At 39.1% G+C, this 26,091-nt stretch overlaps 1 protein-coding gene across 2 annotated transcripts in view; it reads left to right on the forward strand.

The window, feature by feature from the left end:
• tenm2a (teneurin transmembrane protein 2a) overlaps positions 1-26,091 on the forward strand; it is a 179,858-nt gene that overhangs the window by 43,979 nt on the left and 109,788 nt on the right. The window contains exons 3-4 of one of the 2 annotated variants that reach the window (XM_088430698.1): positions 9,327-9,620; positions 19,082-19,132. In XM_088430698.1, coding sequence (XP_088286824.1) covers positions 9,327-9,620; positions 19,082-19,132 — 345 coding nt within the window. The remainder of the gene's footprint in view (positions 1-9,326; positions 9,621-19,081; positions 19,133-26,091) is intronic. The other variant, XM_088430697.1, reaches the window with a different exon arrangement.

Here is a 26,091-nt window from a genome sequence, read left to right on the forward strand (position 1 = left end):
GTATGCATTCACTCAAGTTGATGTTTCTTCATGTCCATGCAGACGAGCTCAAACAGACAACTGATGATCAAATAAAATACAACACAGCTGCATGCTATTAAAAATAAATGAAGAAGGGATTAGCAACAATTCAGCCACTCTTCACTCTTTGTCTTCTTGCTGGCATTTAGTGCCTCTCCCAGCTGCTGGCACTCTAAAGCGTCTCGCAGCTACAGCAATAGTGCAGAAAACTCCATGAAAAGTGTCCTGGTGTTCATTCCAACTCCTGAATACCCGAAGCCTGTATTTGTTCTTCCATACACAGGATGTTGTGCAAATTACATCAGAATATCATTAATTCTTTCAGTGCCAAGCGTTATCGGAAAGGGCAACCTCTAGAGTTACAGTATATTTAGCATTTTCACTCATTTTTCTAGGCCAACAGAATATTGTGTGCTACGTCTATTTAAACATGGGTGCTTTCATATGAAAGATTCGTTTCCATTCCTTACTTAGAATTACAAGTAGGTAATATGTGTTGCATGTATACAACGCTGCCTTCTAATGGTCACAGTTATCACTACAGCCATCAATTAGCTTAATATTAGATAAGCAGACAAGGGTGTCAGCTACCCTCTAGGAAAAATCTACAAAATCTACAAAATAAGGCCCCCCAGTTTTTTTTTATTTTGTCCTTAACCACCTTTGGGAGGTCAGTGCTAGAAAAAAAAATTCAGTTCCAAGTTTCTGGAGGAACTAATTTTTTGTGAAGTCATTCTCATTTCCAAATAATGTGACTTTGTTGTTTGCACGCTAAACAGAGCAAAAGTGTCCTGCATGCGCATTGAGGACATTGTGACGTCACTGAGAGCGGGCATGCTTAACTTGTTTGTGTTAAGTACCTAGCGATGCTGAAATGGCTACGATATAAGAAATACCTTATAGAGGGTAAGGGTGAGATTTTTTGTCTTAGCATTTTGTGCAGTGCCAGCAAGGTCTCTCTCGCTTGCTCCGAGTACGAGACACAGAGAGACAAAATACATCTCGTGTTCCCTTCATTAAGTTGTCTTCGCCTGGTCCGCCATTATTGTTGTGTTTTTTCCAACCTGCTTGCACCCTTTTGAGCGCGGAATTGTGATGTTTGTCGCTTGTTTGTTACGTGCGATTGTGATGAATTTGACCTGGCCGTTCAGACTGAAGTCAGGTGTCAAAAGATCGGATATCGGATACTTCAGAAGGACAGGATTAGGAGAACTTTCAAGCTCCAGCGGAGCTTGATGATGAGCTAATCATTTGAATCTGGTATTTCTTTGGAGAAACTCCAGCCTTGGAAGACTGGAGCTTGACACCTGCGGTCTAGTCTTCAAGCAAACAATTAGGCACAATTAGTTGAGCAACAATCACCTCTGTTCTCCGTGTCATACATGTCAGCTGACGTCAATTACGCATTTCAAAGTAAGCATAACGAGGAGCAACGCCATCATGCTAATGGGATTATCTTAGAAGACAACAACAAATCCTGGTTAAGAAAGGACTACTGATGAAAGGCTCACTAATTTGTGATTTTCTTGGAATAAAAATAAATGATCTCCCAACTATGCTGATTGCGTGATTGAGTTAATCTATGTTTACTGTGTAATGACCCTTTTTGACTCTGCTTTGGCAGCCTTTGATAAATGAGGCAGATTGTAAATGTCACTGTTATCAAGTGCTTTCCCCCCCTCGGCTGAGTCACTTGTCTCCACAGCTATAATTAAAGTTGTTCCCTTGCCACCGACTTTGTGTGTATGTGGTTGTGTTTGGATATATGTCACATTTCTTATGCATAAGTCAGTTTTGATACTTGTTATGCCCTTGCCTCAGTCACACAAATTATACCTATGCCAATGATTTGCTGCCCGGCTGATGTTGCCATGTGTCACATTTCACTGTGATTGTGCTGCTGGTGGAAGTGCTGCTATTGATTCAGTGGGAAATACTCCACTTTACAGTTGGGATTTGTTTTACCTGAGATCGGTCCAGCCTGTAATTATCTTTGCTTAAACCAATGTGATTCAGGCCCGCATCATGAGAAGAATGCAGTACGGTAGAAATCCTCTACAAAGAGCTCATATTTGCCTCTAGAAATTTTTCACAACAGGGGACTTATAACTGTAGCAAATCTATGTGTCACATGAAAACATAATAAACGTGTTGCGCAATCTACAATCATATTGAAGTTAAAAACGAAACATTTAAAAAAAGAAAAAAAATAAATTGACAAATCTACAATGAGAATTCATTTTCATACTTAAATCAATTTCTTGCATAATGTATTTCACTTTGCTTCATCTTCAATACTTCAATACGTGGAACACGTAATTCCCGGACAAACTATTGGTTATGGAAATTCGCCCGTACGAACACCTTTATGATTCGTCTGAGAAGGGACACCGTGATATAAATACCGTAAACAACTCCTGGCGAGCGCCATGTTGGGGAGGGATGAGGAGTCTGTTTAGATCGTTTGAATCTACTAGGATTCTCTGTTATAGAGTAGTGTTTTTTTTATGCTATAGAGTCCTTTTACTGCCTTTAATCGTCTGACTGCGGGGGCAAGCTGCTCCGAGTATTAAGTGCTGCAAAACATGTGCCAGCACGTCAAGTATAAAGCAAGCTATTTTTTTCCTCCAGGTTTGTTTTCACCGTAGTGAATTTCAGTGCAATGCCAATGCAGAAAAAAAGAAAAAAAAAACATTTTGTAGTATGGAACAGGGGATTTTCCCTTGTATGAGGAAGTAAGAACGAACGCAAGGTTTCAATGCGTGGATTTTTTTCACACTGAGGGAATTTTTTTGCACATGCAGTTTTCGTTGTTGAGGAGTTACACTCTAATTGAAAAATAATTTTACAAAATACACTTTTCATTCTTCCTAGAGTCATCTGTATTTTATTTTTGCGTTCTTTCAGATCTTGCTTTACAGCTGCTGTCTTTCGATGTTTATTCACAACCAGTATGTAAGGCTAGTAGGCTAAAACTTTATATATTATTTGTGGGTTCATATACACACAATTCATTAACCTACTGATGTAGGAGATTGTAGTCAGTGTCCTGCTCAGGGATTAGAGGTGTTTCACCGCTCACTAATACATTCTCCTGTCACATGCCCCCGTACAGAATTTTATTACATTGTCATGTCCTGTCATGTCTTGTGCCAACTAGACTGCTGTCCTCTGGGCAGGTACAGGGCGAACCAAGTAGCACTGGTGACATTTCTTGCTCCTGTATTAGGCACCTTCTTAGTAGGCGCAGGAACCTCTGTGGGGTCTATGACTACTAAATGATCATATGTCACTTGAGAGGTGTGGGAAGCGTTTGGCCATGAAGCATCGTTGGCATAAAGTCGTGAAGCAGTTATATTTTTATCTTTAACTCTTTCAGTGCCAAGTCTGTTTCAACATGGTGATGTCTCCGATAAAGCAATTTAAGGGATTGTTTAGGACATATTACATATTGTCATTAATAAAAAAAAATATCAATGAAATTGTAGAAGGTGTGAGTTGACATCAGATCATGTCGGAGTCACAACAGCCTCTGTAAGTCATATCATTGTATTATGAGGTACCTAAACAGCCTAATTAAGTTGATATACGTTTTATATTCTCGAGTCCTACTGTCAGATTATGACATTCATATTGATGAGTCTGCAGAGCCGAGATAAAGAGCATTCAACATATTCATTCAAAACTATCTGCACATGACAGTTCCATAGTAGGTGGTGCCAACACAATGTTAAAGTAATTGCAAATGAGTAACTGGTACGGTAAAACGATTGTTTAAGTCTGCGTTTGCTGATTAGGTTCAATTAGTGGAAGCACAGTGAGCTATTACCTGCACACCATTACAATATCAAGTCAGCAAACAGACAGTTGCTTTATCTGGTGAAGCGCAAAACACATTTGGTGCTGTTTATTTATCGCCGCATGACAAGTCCGGTAATCACTGCGATAGCTTTACTTTTGATCATGTCACACTTTAAAGGGGAAACATTTTTAACTAGCTGTCAAGCTGTTAAAGGCTGCAGTCTCCTATAGTTAACCATAATTACACATAAATAAATATGAACCTTTTTTTTTCCAGTTGAGAAAAAATACACACATTTTGTTGAATAAATGACCACTGAAAATATAAATGTTTTATTTCATAACCATGCGTGTCACACCTTTGTCTTTTTGGCAGATGACACTCTTAGCTTTCTACCTATTTTCCAATCCATGGTATCTGCTCACTATTTCCAGTTTTATATTCTTGTCATCTTCATCTTCGAAGTTTGTTAGTTTACTATGTGTCTTAGCTGTGGATGCTGCAGTACATTTGTACACTTGTATGGTTAGAATCATTTTGGGTATTGTGGTTGATAATAATAGCTGAAGAAATTTCCAAACATACCCTTCTTTCTCACAGATAACAATGACCCTAAGCATTCTGGGTAAAATATGTATTTCAGTCAAAGCAAAGTGATTATCTTACTCTTCTCAGTGATTGGACGCTTTCATTAGATTCCTTGTCATCCATCACACAGTTTGTCCCTGTCATTCTCCGGACGTCTCTTCTCGTCACCGCTTGCCATAACGTAGGATTACACTGCTTTGTCCAGTGATCTCTATCATGGGCTTACCTCACACATTTTCCCCCCCGATTGTATGGGCTAAACCAAGCCAGCTCGTTTTCACGTCCTACACAAAGTGAATTCAATAACTGCGTCGATGAAAATTGTGACATTTCTCTATCTCAATTATCTCCCGGGCCTTTTTTCACGTTTATACAATCATGTTCTTTTTTTTCTAATTCTATTACAATGGGAGCAAAGAGGGTGCACTTTAGAAGCGGCAATTTACATAAACATTTGCTTGAGACCGAGCACTGTCTGATGGAGGCTAAATAATGATCATAAGATTTGTGGTGTATGATCATGCGTGTGCGCTATGTGCAGTCTTAATGAGTGTAGTGCCTTGAGTGACTGGATCCATCAAGAGAGCAAACCAACAATTTCAACACACAAGCGAAGGGTCAATGCCATTAGAAGAAGACCCCATTAGATGTTGTATATCCTCTTTTGGATCAAAGACACCTCATTTTCACCTAAAGAATGATTCTGCGGATCAGAAAAGCTTGAACTGACATCATTGTTTACCTTTGGCATTTGAATGACATTATTTATCGATTTACCTGCAAATGGCATCATCATGAATAAATACTGCATATCCTGAGAGTCAGCTTGTAAATAAAATGTCCTTCTAAAATGCATGCTACATATTGCACCAAACAATGAAAAAAATTCACAGTGGCTGACAAATATTATTACCCGGTGATAACACACACTTGGGGAATCTAAAAAATGCATATCAATAAATTAATCATTTAAAAAATAAACACACTGCTGCACATTAACTGTTTTGCATCGATGACAATACATTGTGTCCGATCGTGAGAAACCCAAATCAAATTCATAATGAAATTTCCAATAACCCAGCCATTGATGTTTATTCCTTACGCTTTGCACTTTGCACGAAAATAACATTTAGAAATAAAATATGATAATGCCATTTGAACAATGTGATTTTTGAGCGCAATTTCAGTGGGTGTATTAATCTTTAACATTCCTGGCACTTTTTTCTTCACAATATAGCATTTTTCACTTTTTACGTTTTATTAATACTAAGATATCGTAACATCAATTCTCTGCCTTAAAATGACTTTAGTCTACATCCCCTTAGTTAAGCGCTCTTTTATTCCATGACATTTGCAAAAAAAAGGACATAAGACAACAAACGTTTATTGAGAGATGTCAAAACTGTCAGTAAAATTGTGAGTTAGCAATGAAAATGGCTCTAAATACCCTCAAATGGTGCATTTTCTCAAAGTAGCCATCATTAAAAACACATTTTCTTACCTTTTGTTGAGGCACCCTTCAAGAGCAGTGCCATTTACTGTACTTTATTCTCTACCAAGGAGCAAATCAGTACGTGTCCAAATAAAGAAAAATATCTGAACGTGCTCCAAAGAGCAAAAGCTTAAAAATCTTTGTCAGCTGTTGGCCAGCACTTTGTGAATTATTGGTCCCAGGGGGGAAAAAAGCAAATTATTGAGGACCAACATTGATTGAACAATCAAACCACGTTGAGTGCAAGAACACCAACTAGCGTAAAGTTACCGCAGAGAGCCTTTGCCTGTCAAACTGCTAACAAGCACAAATTATTTTAATGACAGGCAGTACTAACCCACAAAACTGCCTACTCACAATTACATGTGTATTACCGCACACAGACACAGCAAATTACACACATTTATGACCACACACTTCCATAATGACTTTTATCAGGGGATGTACATTTAGAGTAATGGATGACTGCAAACTACGGCAAAGTATCAAGCTAATGCATTCGGTCTCTAGCGTAACTTATTTTTCTGAGCTAAAATATGTGAACCATGAACCTAATTCCATAGGTCAAAAGACATGAACAAATATGACAAATATGAAATTTATTTCCACAGTTTCTGTCTCCCTTATCAATGGTGTTACCCTTATCCCTAACCCTTTATGATTGCAAAGACGTCTTTATTGCAAATTATTTACCTTGTTTACCTTGTTTTTGGTACATATTATTTGGCAGAATACCAGCACTATCTTTGTGAAGCAGTTTATGTTAAATAGTTCATTCTAACTGCACTATGTTTAGTTCCTGGATTTAGCATTATTATACTAGCGTCTTACAGGACATAAAATATCAAGTAGCGCAACTACACTCGTGCTCATTTCAGCGGAGGAAATTAATTTTCCGACAAAAACAAAATAATTCAGTTTATACGTCACTTGTTAATCTGGAAACTGGTAATGTTAGTAGTCTGGCTAATGCTAATTGCTAGCTTAGATTTTGTGACCAGTTGTCCTGGGCTATGCCGTTTGTGGTCATTGCGATTCACACGATAAACCAATTAAAGACAAAAAAAAAAGGGTATGATTGATACATTCATAAAACTTTGCTTTCAAAATCATATTTGCCGAAGTAATGAAAGTCACAAATGTGTACACTGATTTGTATGCGTAAACACATAATTGAATGCGCACATAGCTCTGATTAGGGCGATCTGCAAACAGTTAGTTTTCCCTGATTGGCTGGATTTGTACATGTGACTTTTGCTAAAATCCCATCCACTTCATCCAGCACATTATACAATCTTAGACAATTATTTATGAATACAATAGCACTATCTGGATGAGTTCAATTGCCACACGTCTACTGTATTTCAAAATATTTCATAATGAGGTCAGTCATAGGTTGTAGAAGGTGTAATATTTTCACTACATGATCTCATTGCACTGGCATGCATTTTAGAAAAGCCTTGCTTTAGTTTTTTTTGTGTATGTGTGTGTGTGTTTTCCCCACAAAGGTGTGCCTGATATTGTGGCCCGTGGGTGCAGAACAGAACAACACACTATATACAATTGCAATATGGTGTGAATGAGAAGGACATTGATCTGATTAAAATGTGGCACAACATTGCCCCTCCACATTTGTCATAATATCAAGTAACAAACATGTTATTGGGTTTCTGGTTATGAACTAACTGAGATAGATTTTCATGTCTGCTGCAGACTCTCACACCAATCTATCTTTCTTTGACTTCATGTAAATTGCTCTAGCGCGGGACTAGGCCTACCACTCATGGGATTACAAAGTGATTGGATGTTTCATGTGTAATCACTGCTCGTGGGTTGTTAATTGTGTGGATTGACAGCCCGTGCGATGTAGCGGTAGATGTGTGTTGCAAAATTCGCAGTGCGAAACGGAGGGTAAATATTTTCTCTGTCACTGTAGCTACAGTCTAAAACTGTTTTTTTTTTTTTTTTCTTTGTAGAGTAGTTTTTCAAGGTAGAATGTTGCATTCCTCATGCTGGCTTTTTCATTTGCTTTACTCTCAGGATTCCTGGAATTTTCTCCTGTCCTTCGATACTTCATTTCAGGTATGGTTATAACAATTGGAAGAAAAAGGACAGAAAGAGAGGGCTTGTGCTCTGACAATAGAATCGTAGTGGAGATTTTTCTTAGAGCTGCGCATTTGTAGTGAATAAATTGTTTGTTTTTCTTTTTTGAAGTTGGAGGAAGACAACCGGGGAAGAAGGCGACTGGTAATATCCACTGATGTCTCGTAGTGTTTGGGCTAGAATCTTAGCAATCACTAGCTAGATGTAGAGCAATTTTGTTTACCGTGGCTGTGTATAAAAATAAGCTCCTTTTACCGCTAAAGTTTCCTGAGAACCCCCCCCCCTCCCCATGTGTCTTCTCACTTCTTAAGTTGTTTTTTGTTTTTTTCCTCCAAGCTTTTAAAGAGCAGGCGAGGGGCTCGAGCAGATGAATTTCATCACTTTAATTCGTCTCCTTCTGATTGCTCCTGATGAGTCACAGTTGACCGAGTCACGCAGCTGCGCGATTATCAGCGCGCTCGTTCATATAGTACGCCGCCACCATGACGACTTGTTGTCACCAATCTCATCCCCTTTTCTCTTTTTCGCCTTCCTCACAAACGGCTAATGAAGTGAAACAACTGTTTTTGCGTCCGATCCTTCTACCCCAACAGCTGATCGTGAGAGATTGCATCCACAATACTCTTTTAATTACTATAAAGGATAAATTGGTTGAGCATGCCTTTTCCCTTAATTGCTTTTTCTTCAGCTCGGATTTAATTGGGCTGCGGTACTTTGCTATTGATCTCCTTTGATGGGATTTAATTTGGATAATTTTATACATTTATTTTTGGTGAGACAAGTCAATTCGTCTGGAACGGGCGCGTGAAACGGGGACAGCACAAGGCAACATGTCTGCATTTTAGACTGCATTTTACTCTGTTAACCTTCAGTTCCTGCATGCAGAAGTTTTCCAGGGGAAATGTTTTGACCAGAAGGCAGCATGGCAACTTCATTATTCCAACACTTTGATCAACATCTTTTGAGTGCAAATGAGGAGACATAAATTGAAGGACCAACAGGATCTAAGATGCTCACAACAAGAAGTCTGCAGACCACCGCACACCGTATTCCTTCCAGCAGCTCTTTGTAGTTTGTGGCTGATTCATGCTGTGTCATCGTTCCTCTCCTGAGTGCATCAACAAAAGCAATTCTCAGCCACCTCCTCCATACTTTTATAATTAGTTTGCCTCTCTGCGTGTGATTGTAGATTTGTATGCCGGTTGGCGTGTTTGTTTGTGTAAGCACTTGTGTAAATGGCTCCATTTACCACTTTTACTGCACGGTTTACCCAGCTCCATCCTTCACTCCACCTGTGTAACTGCTGTGCCTCACTCGTAGGGGGGAACTTCACCCTGGCTGAACTCGGAGTGTGTGATCAAACACCTGCTCCTCATCCTGCCGCTGTCCCCTACTGTCCTGAACTGGGCCTCCTCCAAAGAGGGTACTCCCTCAGCGCCGGCTCCGATGCAGACTCTGATCCAGACGGCCCCCTGTCGCCGGACAGAGCCATCCAGCTTTGGGCCGGAGGAGGCAGGGTCAAGTCCCGCCGCAGCTCCGGAGTTTCCAGCCACGAGAACTCTGCTCTGACCCTCACCGACTCTGAGAATGACAACAAGTCTGATGACGAATCTGGTAGGACTCCTGCATGTTTTGTCAAGGGGCAGACACCCTCATATGAAAACCTGGTCAAAGGGAGCACCAAAATGACACGAAAGGAATTATGCCAAAGGATTTGAATAAACATCACAGTGGACTGACACTACAGAATAGTCAGATTATCATTATTTAATATAGACTATTTTATCAAACGCTACATAAGGTACAATTGAAGGCAATACTATATTAAATAGTAACAGTACAGAACTAACACATTTTATTTTGACAATATCAGAGAGGGAAATGCTGATTTAACACGTTTAATGCTTTTGCGTGATCTAGCCCTGTACTGCATAACATGCTGACATTTTCAAGTATTAAACTAGTTGGGCTCTCTTTGATTTTCTGTTTTAGTAATCCTTTGCTCCCCATAAACTGTATAACTAGATTATCACATGTGGAGTGCAGACCTCACCCAAGGCTTAACTCTTGAAAGGAGAACAAATTACAGCATGATTTAATATTATTGGATTATTTTATTCATGCCATTGTGACTGAAAAAGAAGAAGTTGATTGCACACAAAAAGCAAAGCAAAAAGGCCTTATGTTTTGTCATCATCTTATTATGTGGATTGTGCAGACAGTTATATTGAATTCAGAAGCAGTTCATGTAAAGCAATTTATATATATATATATATATATATATATATATATATATATATATATATATATATATATATATACAGTGCCAGTCAAAAGTTTGAAAACACTGTGAAGAAGTCAAGCATCGCTGTTTGCAGGTAAAAATGTATATTACGTGTCTAATTAATATATAACGAATCGCAAAACTGATAAGGGATGACAAGAACAGATGCAGCTTTCCGTGCTAAAATAACCTACATGCAACTTCATGTTCAACAAAACCCCCCAATATCAGTCTTTGGTATCTGATCAAAGCGGTAGTCTCCATCTTTAGCCCGTCCGTATTTCTATCGTGATGTTTCTTTGTAATGACAACAACATTCTGAAATATATCACCGACAACAATTGTTTGCCCATTCAACTACTTGATAACCCATCCGTTCCCAAAATGGCTCTGTCCATTAAAACTAACTAGGGTGATTTTTTTTTGCACATTGTTCTGGCAAGTAAAAGACTAGACACAAAATTGGAACAACAAATATTCATCAAACTTTACAATGTTGCTCCTTTTACCTATCAACACCTCAATTTAGGGACCTACTGTCATATACTTCAAACTCAAAACAAAAACATCCCTCCTTTGCACTTGCATTGCTCCCTACAGATTGTTTTAATCCCTAACACATTGCTTGTCTGCTCTTATTTATTTATTTAGTCGATGAATGTTTTGAATACGACTGCAGTGGAAAACCGAATGACGAAAACAACAAGTCTTAGACGTGGCGCACTACTGTGCATAAGTTTGAAGGAAATATATTTTATCGTATTTTTGGTTTTATCAAGCTTCTGCTGTAATCTCATTCAATTTCACAGGTCTGCAGCAGAACATTTTTTTTTTACACCCAGGCATCATGTCACCACATGGTGTGATTTTTGCATTACACTGTTATGCTATCAGGTGTACCACATGAACCATCGGTATCTTGTTAGTAACATACTGGAACACTGTATAAAACCTATTCAACAATCCCAGCGCTAGCCTTCATGCTCAGTAATTCCCGTCTTGTGTTTGGCGACGCATAGTCACAACTCTCCAATCTGATATCAGGCTATGCTTTGGCATTTGCAGGTTTTTTTTTATGTAAAGCGGTATAAGATCAAGGTAGTATTTATGATGCTGGATTGAATAGTTCAGGTTTAAATCTTTAAATTGCTTCTCACCAAGTACAGCCTTTAAATGACATGAAAGAGGATTTGATTTATTGGTTCAGTCTATTTGTGTTGCATTACCCTTCTTCTTCACCCTGAGGTTCGCTTGGAGCTCACCACTCACATATTACCAAGCCAAATCTTAATTTTGTATTTTCAGGAGAAAACTTAAATTGCGCGTTTTTGAAGTTTTGCTTTCCAGCAGTGAAAGTCTGAAAGGTTCTTGGAGGGAATCATTTCACTTCAGCATTTTTGTGTCTTGCAAAGATCAATTTTTCTTAATCCCGACGTAGTCATAAACCGCCACGTGAGATTCTCACATGTGTCAATAGAGGTTAATGAAAAGTAGATAGAAGAGACAAACAACAGCCCAATTAATTACAGTTTCATCAGCTGCCTGAAAGATGTGCTTAAACCTACCGGTACGTCTGACTGCTGGGCCTTGAAATCTGAGAATTGTGTCAACTGATCAAACTGCTCAATACCCATTAAATCCGCCAAGAAACCTCTTACCTAAAATATACCTCTCATCCCAATGTCTGATTAATTGGTTTGTAGTTAATTACCAAACTAATCTCACAACCACAATATCTGCTCCAGACGCTGCCCACGCTCACTGTGTAAGCCTTTTGAGGCTTTGCAAATTAGGGTTTTTTATATGGCGGTAAATTATGATTACCATCTGTCAGCCTTATAATGTGAATATGTTTGGTTGTTATGATGAAATCCGTTTTTTTCTATACTTTAAAAGTAGGAATATAAGAAATATTGGTACCTGATTAAGATGCATTGTGATGCAGATCATAGGTTTCAATTAATTATTCCATGAAACAACATAGTGCTGCCAGATTGACAAAAGTGGAAACTGAAAACGTTAAATACATTCTAAGGATGTGTTTCGGTATTCTAATAATGCACAACTAAGGACAATTAAAACAGGAAAAGCTTGTGTGTCATCCGTATGAAGTTATGCAAAATCGGTGGAACCTAAAATAACGTTTTGGCAAATATTACAAACCTAATTAAGGATCGAAACGACTCCTCTTCTATATAGAACTTGAAATGGTTAGTATGATCTTTTAAATTACCGCCTCGTATTTAGCGTAATGTGTACATGCTTGTGTTCATGCAGGTCCTTAAAGTGTGCCATTTTGATTAATGTTCTTTGTGTTCCAAAGCAACATTTTAGTATACACATACATACATTCTTGTTCCTCTATTGAAAGCAATTATTTAGTGAGTTTGGTCTTTACACGATATACAAACTCCGCAGCAGATTGAAGCAGAGCAAATGCCATGAGACTAAATTTACTCAGAAAAACATTGAGCCAGAGGGTAAAATTCAACCTTCACGTTTTTACACATTTTGGTTACTCGGGTCCAGTGGCTCCTAGTCTTGGTCTTGACGGCTTTTAGATCAGAGGAAAGAAGGAAAGCCAGATAAAAGTAAGCGCTCTGTGCATGAGTGTGTCTGATAAAGACACTTGTAAAGCTACTCAGTCGCTTTGAGAACTAAGCAACACCCCACCTCTGCTCCTACGTCTTGGTCCAAACATAACATCTGACACTGATGGCACCTCAAAGCGCCCAGAAGTACGATTTGACTCCCGCAGGCTTAAATAACACGACTATTTGTGTGTTTCTCTTTTCCCGGCTCGAGGTACGTGCGGGTACGATTCTTGCTCATGTGTGTACGTGTGAAGCAGGAGCTACAAGAGTGTCAAAATAGCAGGGGGAGGATCTGAGAAACTAATAATAGATATTGACTGAGGCAGACAGAGAAACATCATAAACACATGCTAACAAATCAAAAAGATGGTGATGTGCCAAAACGCCAAGCTGCACTTCTCTCATCTCACAGCGTCTCTAATAAGCTTCCAAAGTCTTGCTTCCTCTTCTCCTCTTCTTCATCACCTCCCCCACCTCCCTTTTTCATCTTTCGAGCTTCTTCCTCTGACTTCTTTTGTCTCATGCTGCGTGTCTTACCAGTTACTGTCAGTGCAGCATGCTGGCATGACTGACAGATGTCAGTTTAAAGGTCTAGGTTCCCCCGCAAGACGGGCATCTTCATGTTGTGAAATGCGCATGTCTGCACTATCGGAGCTCTGGGGTACCAAAATAGAAACAATGACAGATATCCGCTAAATAGCCATTTGTGTTTGTACTTCTGCCAGTGTTTGGATTTTCAGGAAAATAGATTGTAAATAACAAATGAGATGTTGCTCACGGCTTCCTTGAAATGATGTAATGTTGACATGCATGACAAAGTGAGAAATGTAAAAGTTCGTTTGTGTCACACACACACACACAGACATCAATCACAAGCAATGAGAGCTTCAATAGGAGCAAATAAGAGGTCCTTAATGCAACAGTCAAAATCAATGTCCCACCAAAAGTGTTCACTAAACTCACAAGCACAGATCCATTATGTATACATATGCCATCAACTGGAATGTTTTTGATCCTGTACCTAATCAAAGACACGGACGGATTTCATCAAATGTTGAATAGTTGAATAAGCCCCACATAGTGTGAAAAGTGAGTTTTTAAATAATTGTGTTTTGTGAAGCCGTCTTTTCTATACCTACTTGTTGAAACGAGTTGCTCGTCATTCCGTAGCTTTGAACTTCATGATTATTTGTCTCTTTCCATATTGAATGCATTTTAACAATGTGTACTATTTTTGAATGTTTGCATAAGTGGGAGACATCAAACCTGTGAAGAATACAACCTGTGTCAATAACAAATTAAAGAGTGTGATCCGGAAGACAGAAATGAGATATGTCAAGTGTCAGGCGCCCTTGCCAGTCTCAACACAATTAACACCAAAATACTGTACTGTAAAGCCATTGTGAAGAATAGGAACTACATTAAGTGGTTTTGTGAACTTTCAGTTGGGTTTCTATAAGTAGTGATTCTTATTGATAAGGCATGCAGATGAGGGTATCCATGCAACGTTAAATACGCAAAATAAATGTTAGTTGCTGATTGTTATGATTAATGTACTATGATATAGTTCCGTGATTATAAACAAAAACTCAACAGTAATAAGAATTATTATTCTCTTGTCCAAGTGTTCCTTTTTGCCTAATCAGTTTGAGTGTATTTAGTTTCCTGTTTTCTTGCAGTTGTTGTTGGCCCGTCATTGTGTTTACATGAGTGAATATTGCTATAAATGCACATTGCGCAAACCTCTGCAAATCAAACCTAAGACTTCCATACTGGATCGGTCAAGGCTCGGGTTAACATCCACCGCCTCCGATGCTGTGCACTTACGGGATGCCAATGGAAATATGGCTACTGCTCGTGAAAGAAGGAGAGGAGGAAGTTGTGTCCGTAGGAAGATCGATAAAAGTAACATGAAAAGCCTAGAGCTGAAAGTAAGGACCTAGAATGTGGGAAATATGACAGGAAAAGGTGGACAGTTGGTTATCATTAGTTAATTAATTAATTATGACATTTTCTCATGTTACCAATTTATTTGTTATCGTTCTTATAATTATAGGTAGTAGTAGTAATAGTGGTAGTAGTAAGGGTAACAATAATTAATATGCATAATACTTGACTTCAATCATGGGCAAGACCATAAAAGTTTTGAAATGAGTTGCCTACATGCGGGTCAAAGATTCCAAAGTTTTCCAACATTCCACTTTACTGTAAAGTATTGGATCTAGACACTTCACTTTTATAGCACCTTCCAGACACTATTAAAATAAACCGAGTAGAACGTTGACTTGGCAGAGCTTGTAGAAGTTCAATTTGCGCAAGCACCATAGTGAGACAAACAAATATGGGTGTGAAGAGCAGCATCAGGAGATTTCACTTTGCCAAAGTAGAGCAAGAGATTTACCGCCATACTCGGCACTGCCTCATAAAATGTCCGTCTGGAAACACAAGCAAGGGAAAGGAGAGCTTGTAAATTCTCACAGTTGTGCATGATGGCCCCATTCGAACAGCATTGATCAGGAGGAAAAAATGATTAAAACATGCATTAGATGAAATAAGGCCCAGCTTTGGCATTGATTTACACCTGACAACCAAGTTTACAGCTGTGCTCCACGTTTCACTCTGCTTTTTATTCATGTACAGTGACTTGTACCATCATGCATTTCCCTTTCATGTAACGTGGTGGATGTAATGTACGTAACATGATTTTGGTGAGTTAGGCAGAAGGTAAACAGATTTTGTGCTTTGGATGTCATTGTATTTTATTCTCAAACGTGACAATGACATGTGACAATCCCTCTGAAATACTGTCATAGCGCCGATGATTTAGGTGGTTCAATCGCACGTTACACGCGTTCAAAGGTGGTCTCCATTGGACAGCGGATGGACAATGTCCTTGGATTAAGACGTACATCAACTAATCAAACTATAATCATTGTCTTTTTAATCTACGCAGAAACATGTGATACTCAATACATAATATTAGGTTGTGAGATGTTGGGGTGGTGTGGTTGAGTCTAGACACAATATTTGAATGCTTTGTACAATCTAGCCACTGTGAAGTCAGACGTTTATTGCCAGTGTTTCCAGTTGTCTTTTTCTTTTTTTGCATAATACGTATGGCTGATTAAACTGCACAATCCCTGTCCTCTAATTAGAAAAGCAAACAGGCAGATACTAAGCTTTTAATTATCAGTGGCTTTTGTTTGGCGATTGCAGCAAATGTGTTCAAAATAAATATAGTGGCGCTGCAGTTCTGTCTGCCGTTTCTTCATTGCCGTGACAATATTTGTCTTTTGACCCTCAATAGCATTCCCCAATCATTACATCCTTTGATCATTGCTAATTAGATTATGTGGAGAAATAACAAAATTGCATTGATTTAATTTTCCCATCAACCACTTTCCTCAACTTTTAGATTAGTTGTTCCAATGTCAGGGTTCCAGCTGCAACACAATGCCACCAAGTTACTCTACTCTTATAAATTCTGGTTTATAGCTAGCTGGGATTTAAAAAAAAGACTCACGTTATGCCCCCATATACGCTTTGGTTTGGGTTTGCCTAATCACACTGGCATGTTCATTAGCTGCCTTCAGACAATATAATATTTCTCTCTGTCATCCCTTTCTGGCTCAATCTTCCCATCCGCCCAATAAGATAATAAATCATAAACCAGCATTTTGACGTGTGCGACGGAATGTATTAATCTCATAATTAGAGAATGAAAAGGTGGTGCTAAATTTAGTCTGGCCTTTCTGTTTAACCCTTCTTCCATCGGAGCGTAATTACTTAGCCGATTCAAATCATTGCTTTACTCCCTGGCAATCTAAAACTTGGCATTTTCTTCTGCGGGGTGAAAATGTTTTCTCTGGGTTTCCTTCTAGGCCCACCAACTGACATTCTAAAAAAAATAAATAAATCAATCACACTCATTGTACAATGCTACAGTGTATGTTTGGAACAATTATGTCTGCGTGAGGCTTGTCAAAAATAACTTCTTGTGATCAGTCCAGGGCCTTTTTTTTTTTCTTTGGGTTGAACTTTACAGTGCTACACGTCAATCAAATTCAACAGCACTGATATTTTTCAAGTCCAACACTGCCCCCCCCAGCCCCCCTGTATGTGTCTGCGGGGGTTATACCAAGCGTGAGTCAGCATGTGTGTATGTGTCAGGAAGGTTGGCGGCATTAGTGTCTGAATGAGTTTTCAGAGAACAACGCGGGGTGCAAACGCCTCAACAATGGTCTAACAGAATTAGTAGCTTGTGATGAATTGTGTGTAAGAACAGCGCTGACAGCCTGCTTTCGAAAACACTCGCATGCTTGTGTGGCGGATGCTTGTGTGTGTGCCTTTGTACTACACTTGCTTCAAGGACTTTTTCATATGTGTTGTAAGAATTCAGAAAAACGGACATACACATGCATGCAGTGTTTTTGCGTGCGTGTCTGCCTTAAAGTGAGTCAAGGCTCTATATATCTCTTGTGGTCAGGATTAGTACTCAGCATACTGATCACAAGGATTACCTTTACAAGGATTCGTGCTTTAGCAACTTTGATAACTTTGATAAAGACTATGTGCACGAGAGCTAGTCTCTCTTTTTTCATTTATTTATTTTTGCTTTAACTGCATGATTGTATTTTCTAATTGCTAAAAAAATCAAACTAAATAACACAACGTCAATCTGAAGTCACATTCAATCGCTAATTAAGGGCGCTAACAAACTATCTAATTAGGTTGACGGGTCTTGCTAGCGGGGCTCACGTGTCAAATGCAGGCTAGCAAGGGCAGTCGGATTACTGACACAAATGACATTGCACACTTTGCATGACACAGTTTCTGTTCTTATGGATCACCTTGTAACGAGTTAGGTTGACTCACATGTACTTAATCTCGCTGCCAAATGCCTGCATTTAATTCTAAGAATCTAGCGCCGAGAAGTGGCAAACGAAACGCTATCTTTACTTTCAACACTGCAGTAAATGTCTGAATTGTAGTTGTACTGTCCAGCAAAGTAACAAAAATGTTGAAAATATCTAAGTTTGAAGCGTTATGTGTTTTGAAGCCGACTTCAGAAAACCAATGCCATGGCTGTATCCCTGTTTCACAAATCTTTACGGTTGGAGTTACAGTCAGGAAAGTTATATTCTCCAGGTAGCCAACAAAGTCACAAGCACAAGTAATTGTCCACAATGTTTTCAGACTGCCACAAAACCCATTGGCAACGCACTTTACACTACTCAATCAAACCTCGACATTAAGCGAGGTCATACATGTCTATCCCACTGCAGGCTTTAAAAACTCCTGGACTTTTCTTTCAAAAGTTAACGCTAGAGGAATTTAGGAACTTCTAATTTATCGAGTCAGCAGAATGCTGGTGACTTTTACGCTCCACTGTATGTCCCTCAGTGGTCACTTGTCTCACTCTAAGTTTATGTGCTTTCTAAACGCCTTGCAAAAATACAATCGACAGCTGACCCTGGAAGGTTTAACAAGGAAAGGATTTCTGAGTCGTGATAAAGGAGTGGATGTTTATATATTTGTGACAGCCAATTTAACTGAGTCAAAGCATAAACGTTCAAAGAAGGGAAAAGTGGTCAGATGGGACGCAGTTTAAATACATTGCCAAAGAGACCAATGACAAACATTACAGTAGTTTATTGTGTCTAATTGTCAGCATGAAGTAGTGATAATCATCAGATAAATGCAGTTCCCAGTCTAGTGATATATCATTGTCGTCGGACTTTTATCTCACTGACTACTACGCCGCTGCTGTAATGGAAAATTTAGTGTGCTTTAATGGCCTCTCATGTCATCATCAGATATACCAGAGACAGGCAGAGCTTGGGAGACAGAGCGAGAGAAGAAAAATGGAAATTCTCCAGTCAATTACGAGTAATCATATATACCTCTGCATTGTGCTTAGGAGACGTTTGAAGTTTCATGGTCAGAGCTTTGCTCCCATTGTAGGACAGACCATGTAATGTACTGTATATCTGATCAAGTAGATGAAAGAGTCACGTTTATGGCTGCGTTGATCCCTTTTAAATACCTTTGGTTAAACATTCTTTAAGTTGTTCTTTTGCGATCCCATATTCATTATTTTTGCCATGCTGTTCATCCTAGGTCTTGATTTCTCTTAATGTCTTTTTGTTTTTTCTTCTTTTTGTTTCTTTTTTCGACCTAAATTCCTTCCCCTGCAGCTTATCTTGATGATGAGGAACATGAGGATCCATTTGGAGACTATGTGATCAGTAAGTCATGACTGCTTATAGTCTCTCCCCAGCCCACCCCGGATTTATCTATATTTATTATGTGGTTGTCTTTCCTGTGATGTTGTGCCTCAGTAATTGACTCCCTTTGTCTGTTTATATAGTTGATACCTGGATAATAGAGCCTGTTGCACACCGTGTAATAGCTTTTATCTGGGCTGCAAATGTGAATACCACATCATCATCCAGTCTGTTGAAAAGCCTTTTTGGAAATGATAATTGCTCATATTGTTATAATTGTCATAAAATTCACATCCCCGCTCTCGACGTAGTGCCATTACATTTTTTTTTTCAGATGCCTCACAGAGGGAAGTTCTGACGGTTTTGGAAATGATGGTGAAATTGTTTGACAATTGTCCAATCAGAGTCGGGTATTGTAGTCAAATATTGCACTCAGGAGTACTCTCATATTGGCATAACAAGACTTACAATTGGGAAGGCCAATTTATACAACTTAGCGAAAAAGTTTGTTTTGTATTTTTGCATGCTTCATCTCAACGTATAAACTCTTTTTTTGCTGCACACACATACAGCCATATTTAGATCTCCTTGTTCCTTTTTCTGAGAAAAAAAAATCCTATTTCCTTCTTTTTCTTCATTAGCGTCTTAGTTGTCTACTTCTTAGCGTTATTTTACACTAGATGTCTTTTGTTTGCGCTGTCAGCACTGACATTGGCATGCATAACCAAACGGGAAAAGCTGAAAGCGTCAGGCTGCAGTTAAATAAAGCTTCAATGGCAGTAAAACTAACTGTCTGAAATGTTATCACAATTTCTTTTGAAGAAAATAAAGTGTTTCCTCCTTGGAATTAAATACAATAAATGATACATGTAATAAGATATAACCAATGGGAAAATGTGAAGCGAAGAGTATCAATATCCCCATTCATCTATTTTCTAAGCTCTTATCCTAATTATGGTCATGGGTGAGATGGAGCCTATAAAGAGGTTGTTTTTGTAATTTTCAGAAGGAACAGTTCTAGCTCCCTCATTTTATTGGTCTAAAACAAATAAAAATAAATGAGAATCTGTGTCATCATTAATATAAGATAATGAAATGGTTTGTTTGTTTCTTAAGGAGTCTGAGCTGTTTTTTTCTAAGTTTCTTTTTCTGCACAATAATTGTGTCGGACAGAAGTGTTTTTTTTTTTTTTTTTAATCTTGAAAATGAAAGAATTGTTGCTGGTAGCGAGCTGAGCAGTGAGACAAAACAGAGAAGAGAGTAAGGCTGAGGTCTTACAGCGTCCGAGAAAATCAGGGATGAGGAGAAAGGCTAGAGTTAAAATCAGATGATAGAAAGAGGATCAAGTGGTGTGGGCAAGATTTTAGTAGACTCAGCCAAAGTAAGGAGAGTAATGGATAAAGGGGTGGGGATAGGTGGGTTTAGGGAGAAGGAATGATTGAGAGTACGATTGAGATTTAACAGTACAGTTAAAGCGATGGCTGCGGATTAACATTCAGCGACTGTCTGCGAGCGCCTGGATTATCTCTGAAATCCTGCGGCGCGCTATGGGGAGTCCAGCACTGCCAGGGGGATTGAGACCTATACCGCCAGACCCCTCGCTGTATGTGTATGTCTCGACTGAGGTGTGGCAGGTGGAATGCGACTCCGATTCAGAGCTCCCCCGCTAAGCGGCATTCTAAATAGCTTGATGTGTCTGCCCCACAGGTGGATTTGAGAGCGGGTGTTTTTGTTCTTTTTTTTTTTCCAAATTGTAATTGACCCTCCGTTGGCAATGGTTTACCTCTTGGGCTCCCACTTTGCCGCTATGTTATAAAAGGTTAAAATTTTGCAATCGATGAGAATAGTTAAACAAATTTAGCTTCAGACAGCATAGGGGAGGAGTCAATAAGTAGCTTCATGCAGAGTTTTAATCCATATCGATCTGTGCCCCATGCTGTCTCATCGAATGGAGCCCAGTGCTGTGGGGCACCACACAGTGTGGTGAGGAAGGCTTGGCATCGCCTCTTGGTATCTACTGTGCCGTCCCGTGTTTATTTGAAACAGGCCGGAAGTGAGTGACTCCATAACATTACATCAAAGGTGAATAGATGAATGTATTAATCAATTAAAGCTGGCAAAAGTCCCCCTAGAAAGGTAATTCTCCAACCAGGTGTCCATATAAGTCAGCGCTGATGTCTTTGTCAAGGCATTTAGGACTCTGTCTTTGGCAAAGCTCGTTGCTTGAGTTGAAAATGTGAGAGCCCTGACCTCATCCCATCAGTGAGCCTTGTGGTGAACAAACATTCACATTTTGATGTAGCTTGTGTTGGCTTGTGTTGTGGATGTGAAAGTCCAGTTTTGTTCACAAGTATAGATGGGAATCACTCCCCTGCCGCACAATTCTGAATTCTAGGTTTGCTAAAACTGCCATTTTTTTAATAACTCCTAATCTCTAAGATATTAAATTCAGTTGGGGTTTTGTTGTTGTGGGTTTTGTGCTTTTGTTACTGTGGGGTTTTGTTTACATTTGTAGTTCAGGTCATCGTTCCCCTCTCGCCTGCCTTTTCTGTCTCGTTAGTTTGATCTCATCCGCCTGCTTGTTTACCTGCCCACCGCGTGTCATCCAATCAGCTTTCCCTGCCTCTTGTTGCCTTACAGGTGTTGCATGTTTCCCTAATTAGTCCTCTTCTATTTAAATCCCAGTTTTGGTCCAGTTATTTGTCGGGTCATTGTTTTTTTCTGGCTGGAATGCTGCCACCCTGCCGGTCCATGTGAGTTTATTTAATTTCTATTTCTGTTGCTACCCTGTCTGGTTTTGTTCCCTGTTTACTCCCACCTCATCTATTTACTAAATCTTCTTCGTTTGTGATAGAACTTGTGATAAACTAATAAAGCCATCAAAGCGCGTATACATCACACCAACACCTACACAACTGAATGTTGTGCATGTCATTCTGGCACTTTTGTGCGTTTGTATTAAATGTAGCAACAAGAAATCAAGCAAGAATGCATCAACCGGCAAACACTAACATCAAGTCATTTCATGGAGTGCAAACCAATCCAAAACATTGCAACCAAAGCAGGCAAAATAAACCCAAAATTATAAAGAAAGAAAGACAAAGGCTTTACCAGTTGACGCACACAGTCAAGACACAGCCGACATGACTTTTTTTTAAGACAACTCAACAATGTGAGACATGCACAAGCTTACTTGAACAAAGGTGCAGATATTAAACCATGAATTGACAGCTAGTTAAACATTTTTTTTATAAAGTAAATGATTATGTCTATAGTTGGATTAAGCTTTTAGGTTTGAATTGTGCAAATCCTTTCAAATTCTCAACAGTCAATATTCCTCATTTTTTAGTCATCTTTGTTCTGAATGAAAAATAAAACATTGACTTTTACTTTGCAAGGCATTGATCATTTTTTCTTGCACTACAGATGAAACAACTTATGCTTAATCGTACATAATTATGTCCTTTTTCTACCTTGTCAATTGGAATGTCCCATTTTTGGAATAAAAGGTTGAATAAGAGAACCCATTTTGTATTATCCAATTATCCTGCCCCTCATGCCCTCAAACCCCTTAGCGTCATGTTCTTGACTGAAACTCCATCGGCATAGTTCACTCTTGTGTGTCACCCTTGCATTAAGATTTAAAAAAAAAAAAAAAAACTTTCTCCAACTGTTCTTTTCACATTACAGAATGTAGTCCCACCAAACAGACCTTGGGTGACCAGTGGCATTTCACTCGTATAAATCCATGAAGTCATCCTTGCTGTTCGGTCACAGCGTGGATGCCAAACAAAGAAATGGATTCTAATTTAAAAACAGCAGGGAAAAAAAAAGCAAAGAAAAATGGCTACACTCATGTCAATATTTCTCTTCAAACCATTTTGTCTCCACTCAATACTCACTTTAATAGCTTGACTTTGTTTTGCAGACAGTCAGATAGGAGGGAAGAGAATAGATGAGTAAATCTATATTGTAGTCTTTAACCCCTGATTGTGAAAACTGTCACGTTAGATGCTTAATGCTCAGGGCTGACTAATCATCAGATAAGTATCTGACTGTCTTTCATTGCCATCGCCAAATTTAAAAAGAACTTGACTTTTTATCGGCTTCCAAAACTTTTCTAAGCCCTCTTTGATGGAATAAAATGCTCAGATAAATTGCAACTTGATGGCCATGTCAACTTTCCAAGTAGGCTGCTCAGGCCCATTTGGTGCTCATTTTCCCTCTTTACTGCACTGAAGGTGTTGACTGGACAGTGGCAAACATGTCCAAACAGTTACAATCAAAAGTACAAGCCAATCACCTTTAAAATGGATCAATGGGTCGGTCCACGTTTACCCAAGCCTGTTCTTTACTGATCTTTTGCAAAGACATGCGTGTTTATTTCAGGGCAGACGCCCATACGTCACCATACTCAATAATATTGTATGCAGTGAAAAAAAGTACCTAGCTGAATTTTGCGATACACAAATAACTGGTGTCTTAATGGGTAATAGAAAAAAAAAAAAGAATTCTCTTCTTTCACTTCTTAAAATCATGCATCGGATAAATGCATCTTTTACACGTGGTACCATACTATCTAAACTCAGTATGTTTCTGATTACACAATGAATAAGAATACGTTTCCAGATTTTTTTCCCCCTGGTAAACAAAGAGCGAGAGAAGGCGATGCTATTGAAGGATTGATTTTGAACTGCTATCTTACCCACCACAAGGGGGCATGCTCCACTAGTTGAGGTAAACAGGTTTGTTTAGTCTGTGTTGAAGGGATGATGTTGCTGTAACCAGGCAGTTGGAAGATAACGTTTTAAATGAAAACAAGTATTTAAAATGTTTCTATGTACAATCTTTCTGTACTGATCGATACGCATATGGACTGACTGACCGACGATTACAGTTTGAAATAATGTCTGACTGACGATAACAGAAAGGGGGAGGGGCTCTGACGAATAACGAATATCGGACCGGCAAAAAAATGTCAGTCGGCCACAGTTATCATGTTTATGACCTCTGAACAATTTTACTCAAAATTTTGCTTGCATCCTTGCTACTGTAAAATGCTTAATCTGTGAGAGACACACACACACAAAAAGATTATTGGTTGCACACAAAGAAGCCACTGTACGTATATTTTAGAATCCAGCGCAGTTATGTAATGCTGCGCAAAAGCAAATAATAAAAACAGTGTCACTATCAAAATAATTGGACTTGACTGATTAAATCACAACAGCATATGTGTGATTTTAGCCCCTTTTTTCTACCTTCCACACACGCAAACACACACACACCAGTTCACAATTAGCCCTGAGTGTGCTTGACTCTGTGTGTTAAGGACCTTTTGAAAGATTGGTGCTGTGGGATGAAAGAGGTATGAAAATTGAGAGATTACTCACTCTTCCCAATTCACCCACACACCTGCGTCCGAGTTCACCCCATCCCCTCATCTATGTCATGTGATTAAAAAAAAAACCCATTTTGTGTTCTCGGGCCCACACACCGAGCAACAAGTTTAGAGTGGAACTCGATCTGTGACTGTGTCTCATATCCGAGTCATTACCTCTTACAACATACACACGTACAACACACACACGCAGGCGTAGACAGTGAAATACACACAAACACACTTCACAGAGGCCATGTGTTAGGAGGATGATAGAGGGTTGGCAGTTCACAGACGCAGCGGAGGCTCATCCTGCACTGCAAATGTCTTCGAGGTGAATCTTGTTCTCCCTCGGTCTTTCTTGTTTACACATGCGCACAGTCTGCACGCACACACACACACATATTTATCTGATCTGGCTGCCATAATCAAAGAGTTGGATAACACTAAGGCGTGAGGTTTCAGAACTAAAATGTCTACGCTTGTAAGCAAGAGTCAGCGGGCTGACGAGGATGCAAAGACATGCCAGTAATGTTTAACAGAATATTTTGTCAAATGAATTGATTTCTACAGGGATTCGTGAGTGAATGAAAACAGTAGCGTCTATCGTGCTTAGTATCTATCTGATTGCACTTCGATCAAATTGTAATATAACTTACCACACACACCTGCCTTCCTCCTTTGCTCCTGAAGGAGCATCTTCTTATTAGCCCCATATGATTAAAAATGTGCACTGCAGTGCTTATTGTTTTACTGCCACACTACACAACACAAGTCAAGAAGGGAGGTAGCATAATGGGGAGGAGGAGTAAAAAAAAAATAAAATAAAATTAAAAAAAAAACACACACTTACGGGCTAGATTTGATAGATGTGATAGTTTTCGTCAAAACATCTCCAGTGGAGCCTACACACGTGTGCAAGCCAATGCGTGTAAAGTGTAATTGTAATCTTTATTTTTGCTTATGTTTCCAAAAAATATTGAATGTTTGCATTCCTAATGTACAACCTGTGACATGAATTCAGCTAATCATTAACTTATATTTAAGAAGAATACAAAATTTAATGTCCCTCTATTTAAACACACAAAATATGATGATCACCTAACCCAATTTTTAGTTTGAGTGAAACGTCCATCCGTTCATTTTCAATAGCTTTTTATTCTCACTAGTGTGACAGTGGGCGCGGGACACCCCGAAATCATAATCACACCTAAGGACAATTTAGAGGGTCCAAATACACCTGGAGTGCCCGGGTGGGGATAACATGCAAACTGTAATCAGGAAGGCCGAAGCGAGATGGAATTGAACCCGGGACCTCGGAACTGTTAGCTGAACGTGTAAATCACTCTGTCAATGTGCCAACTGAAAGTGAAACATACATGTTTTAAAATAATTTAAAAAATTCAAGAGCCAGTGTTTTGAGGGAGTTGTTTCTGCATGAACGGCTATTTTTAGAGAGCCAAAAGTCCCAGCAGTACAAAATGAGGCCATGGTGTTGTGGTACACGCTAGAGAGAATTAGCATTACTAGAGAAACTTAACCTTTACCTTTACCTCTGCATTGTGTAAAGCTCACTCTTATCTGTGATGGATGACGCGAG

The sequence above is a fragment of the Hippichthys cyanospilos genome, chromosome 13 (genome assembly GCF_059441005.1).
Source record: "Hippichthys cyanospilos isolate Australia breed blue-spotted pipefish chromosome 13, RoL_Hcya_1.0, whole genome shotgun sequence".
Classification (NCBI taxonomy): domain Eukaryota; kingdom Metazoa; phylum Chordata; class Actinopteri; order Syngnathiformes; family Syngnathidae; genus Hippichthys; species Hippichthys cyanospilos.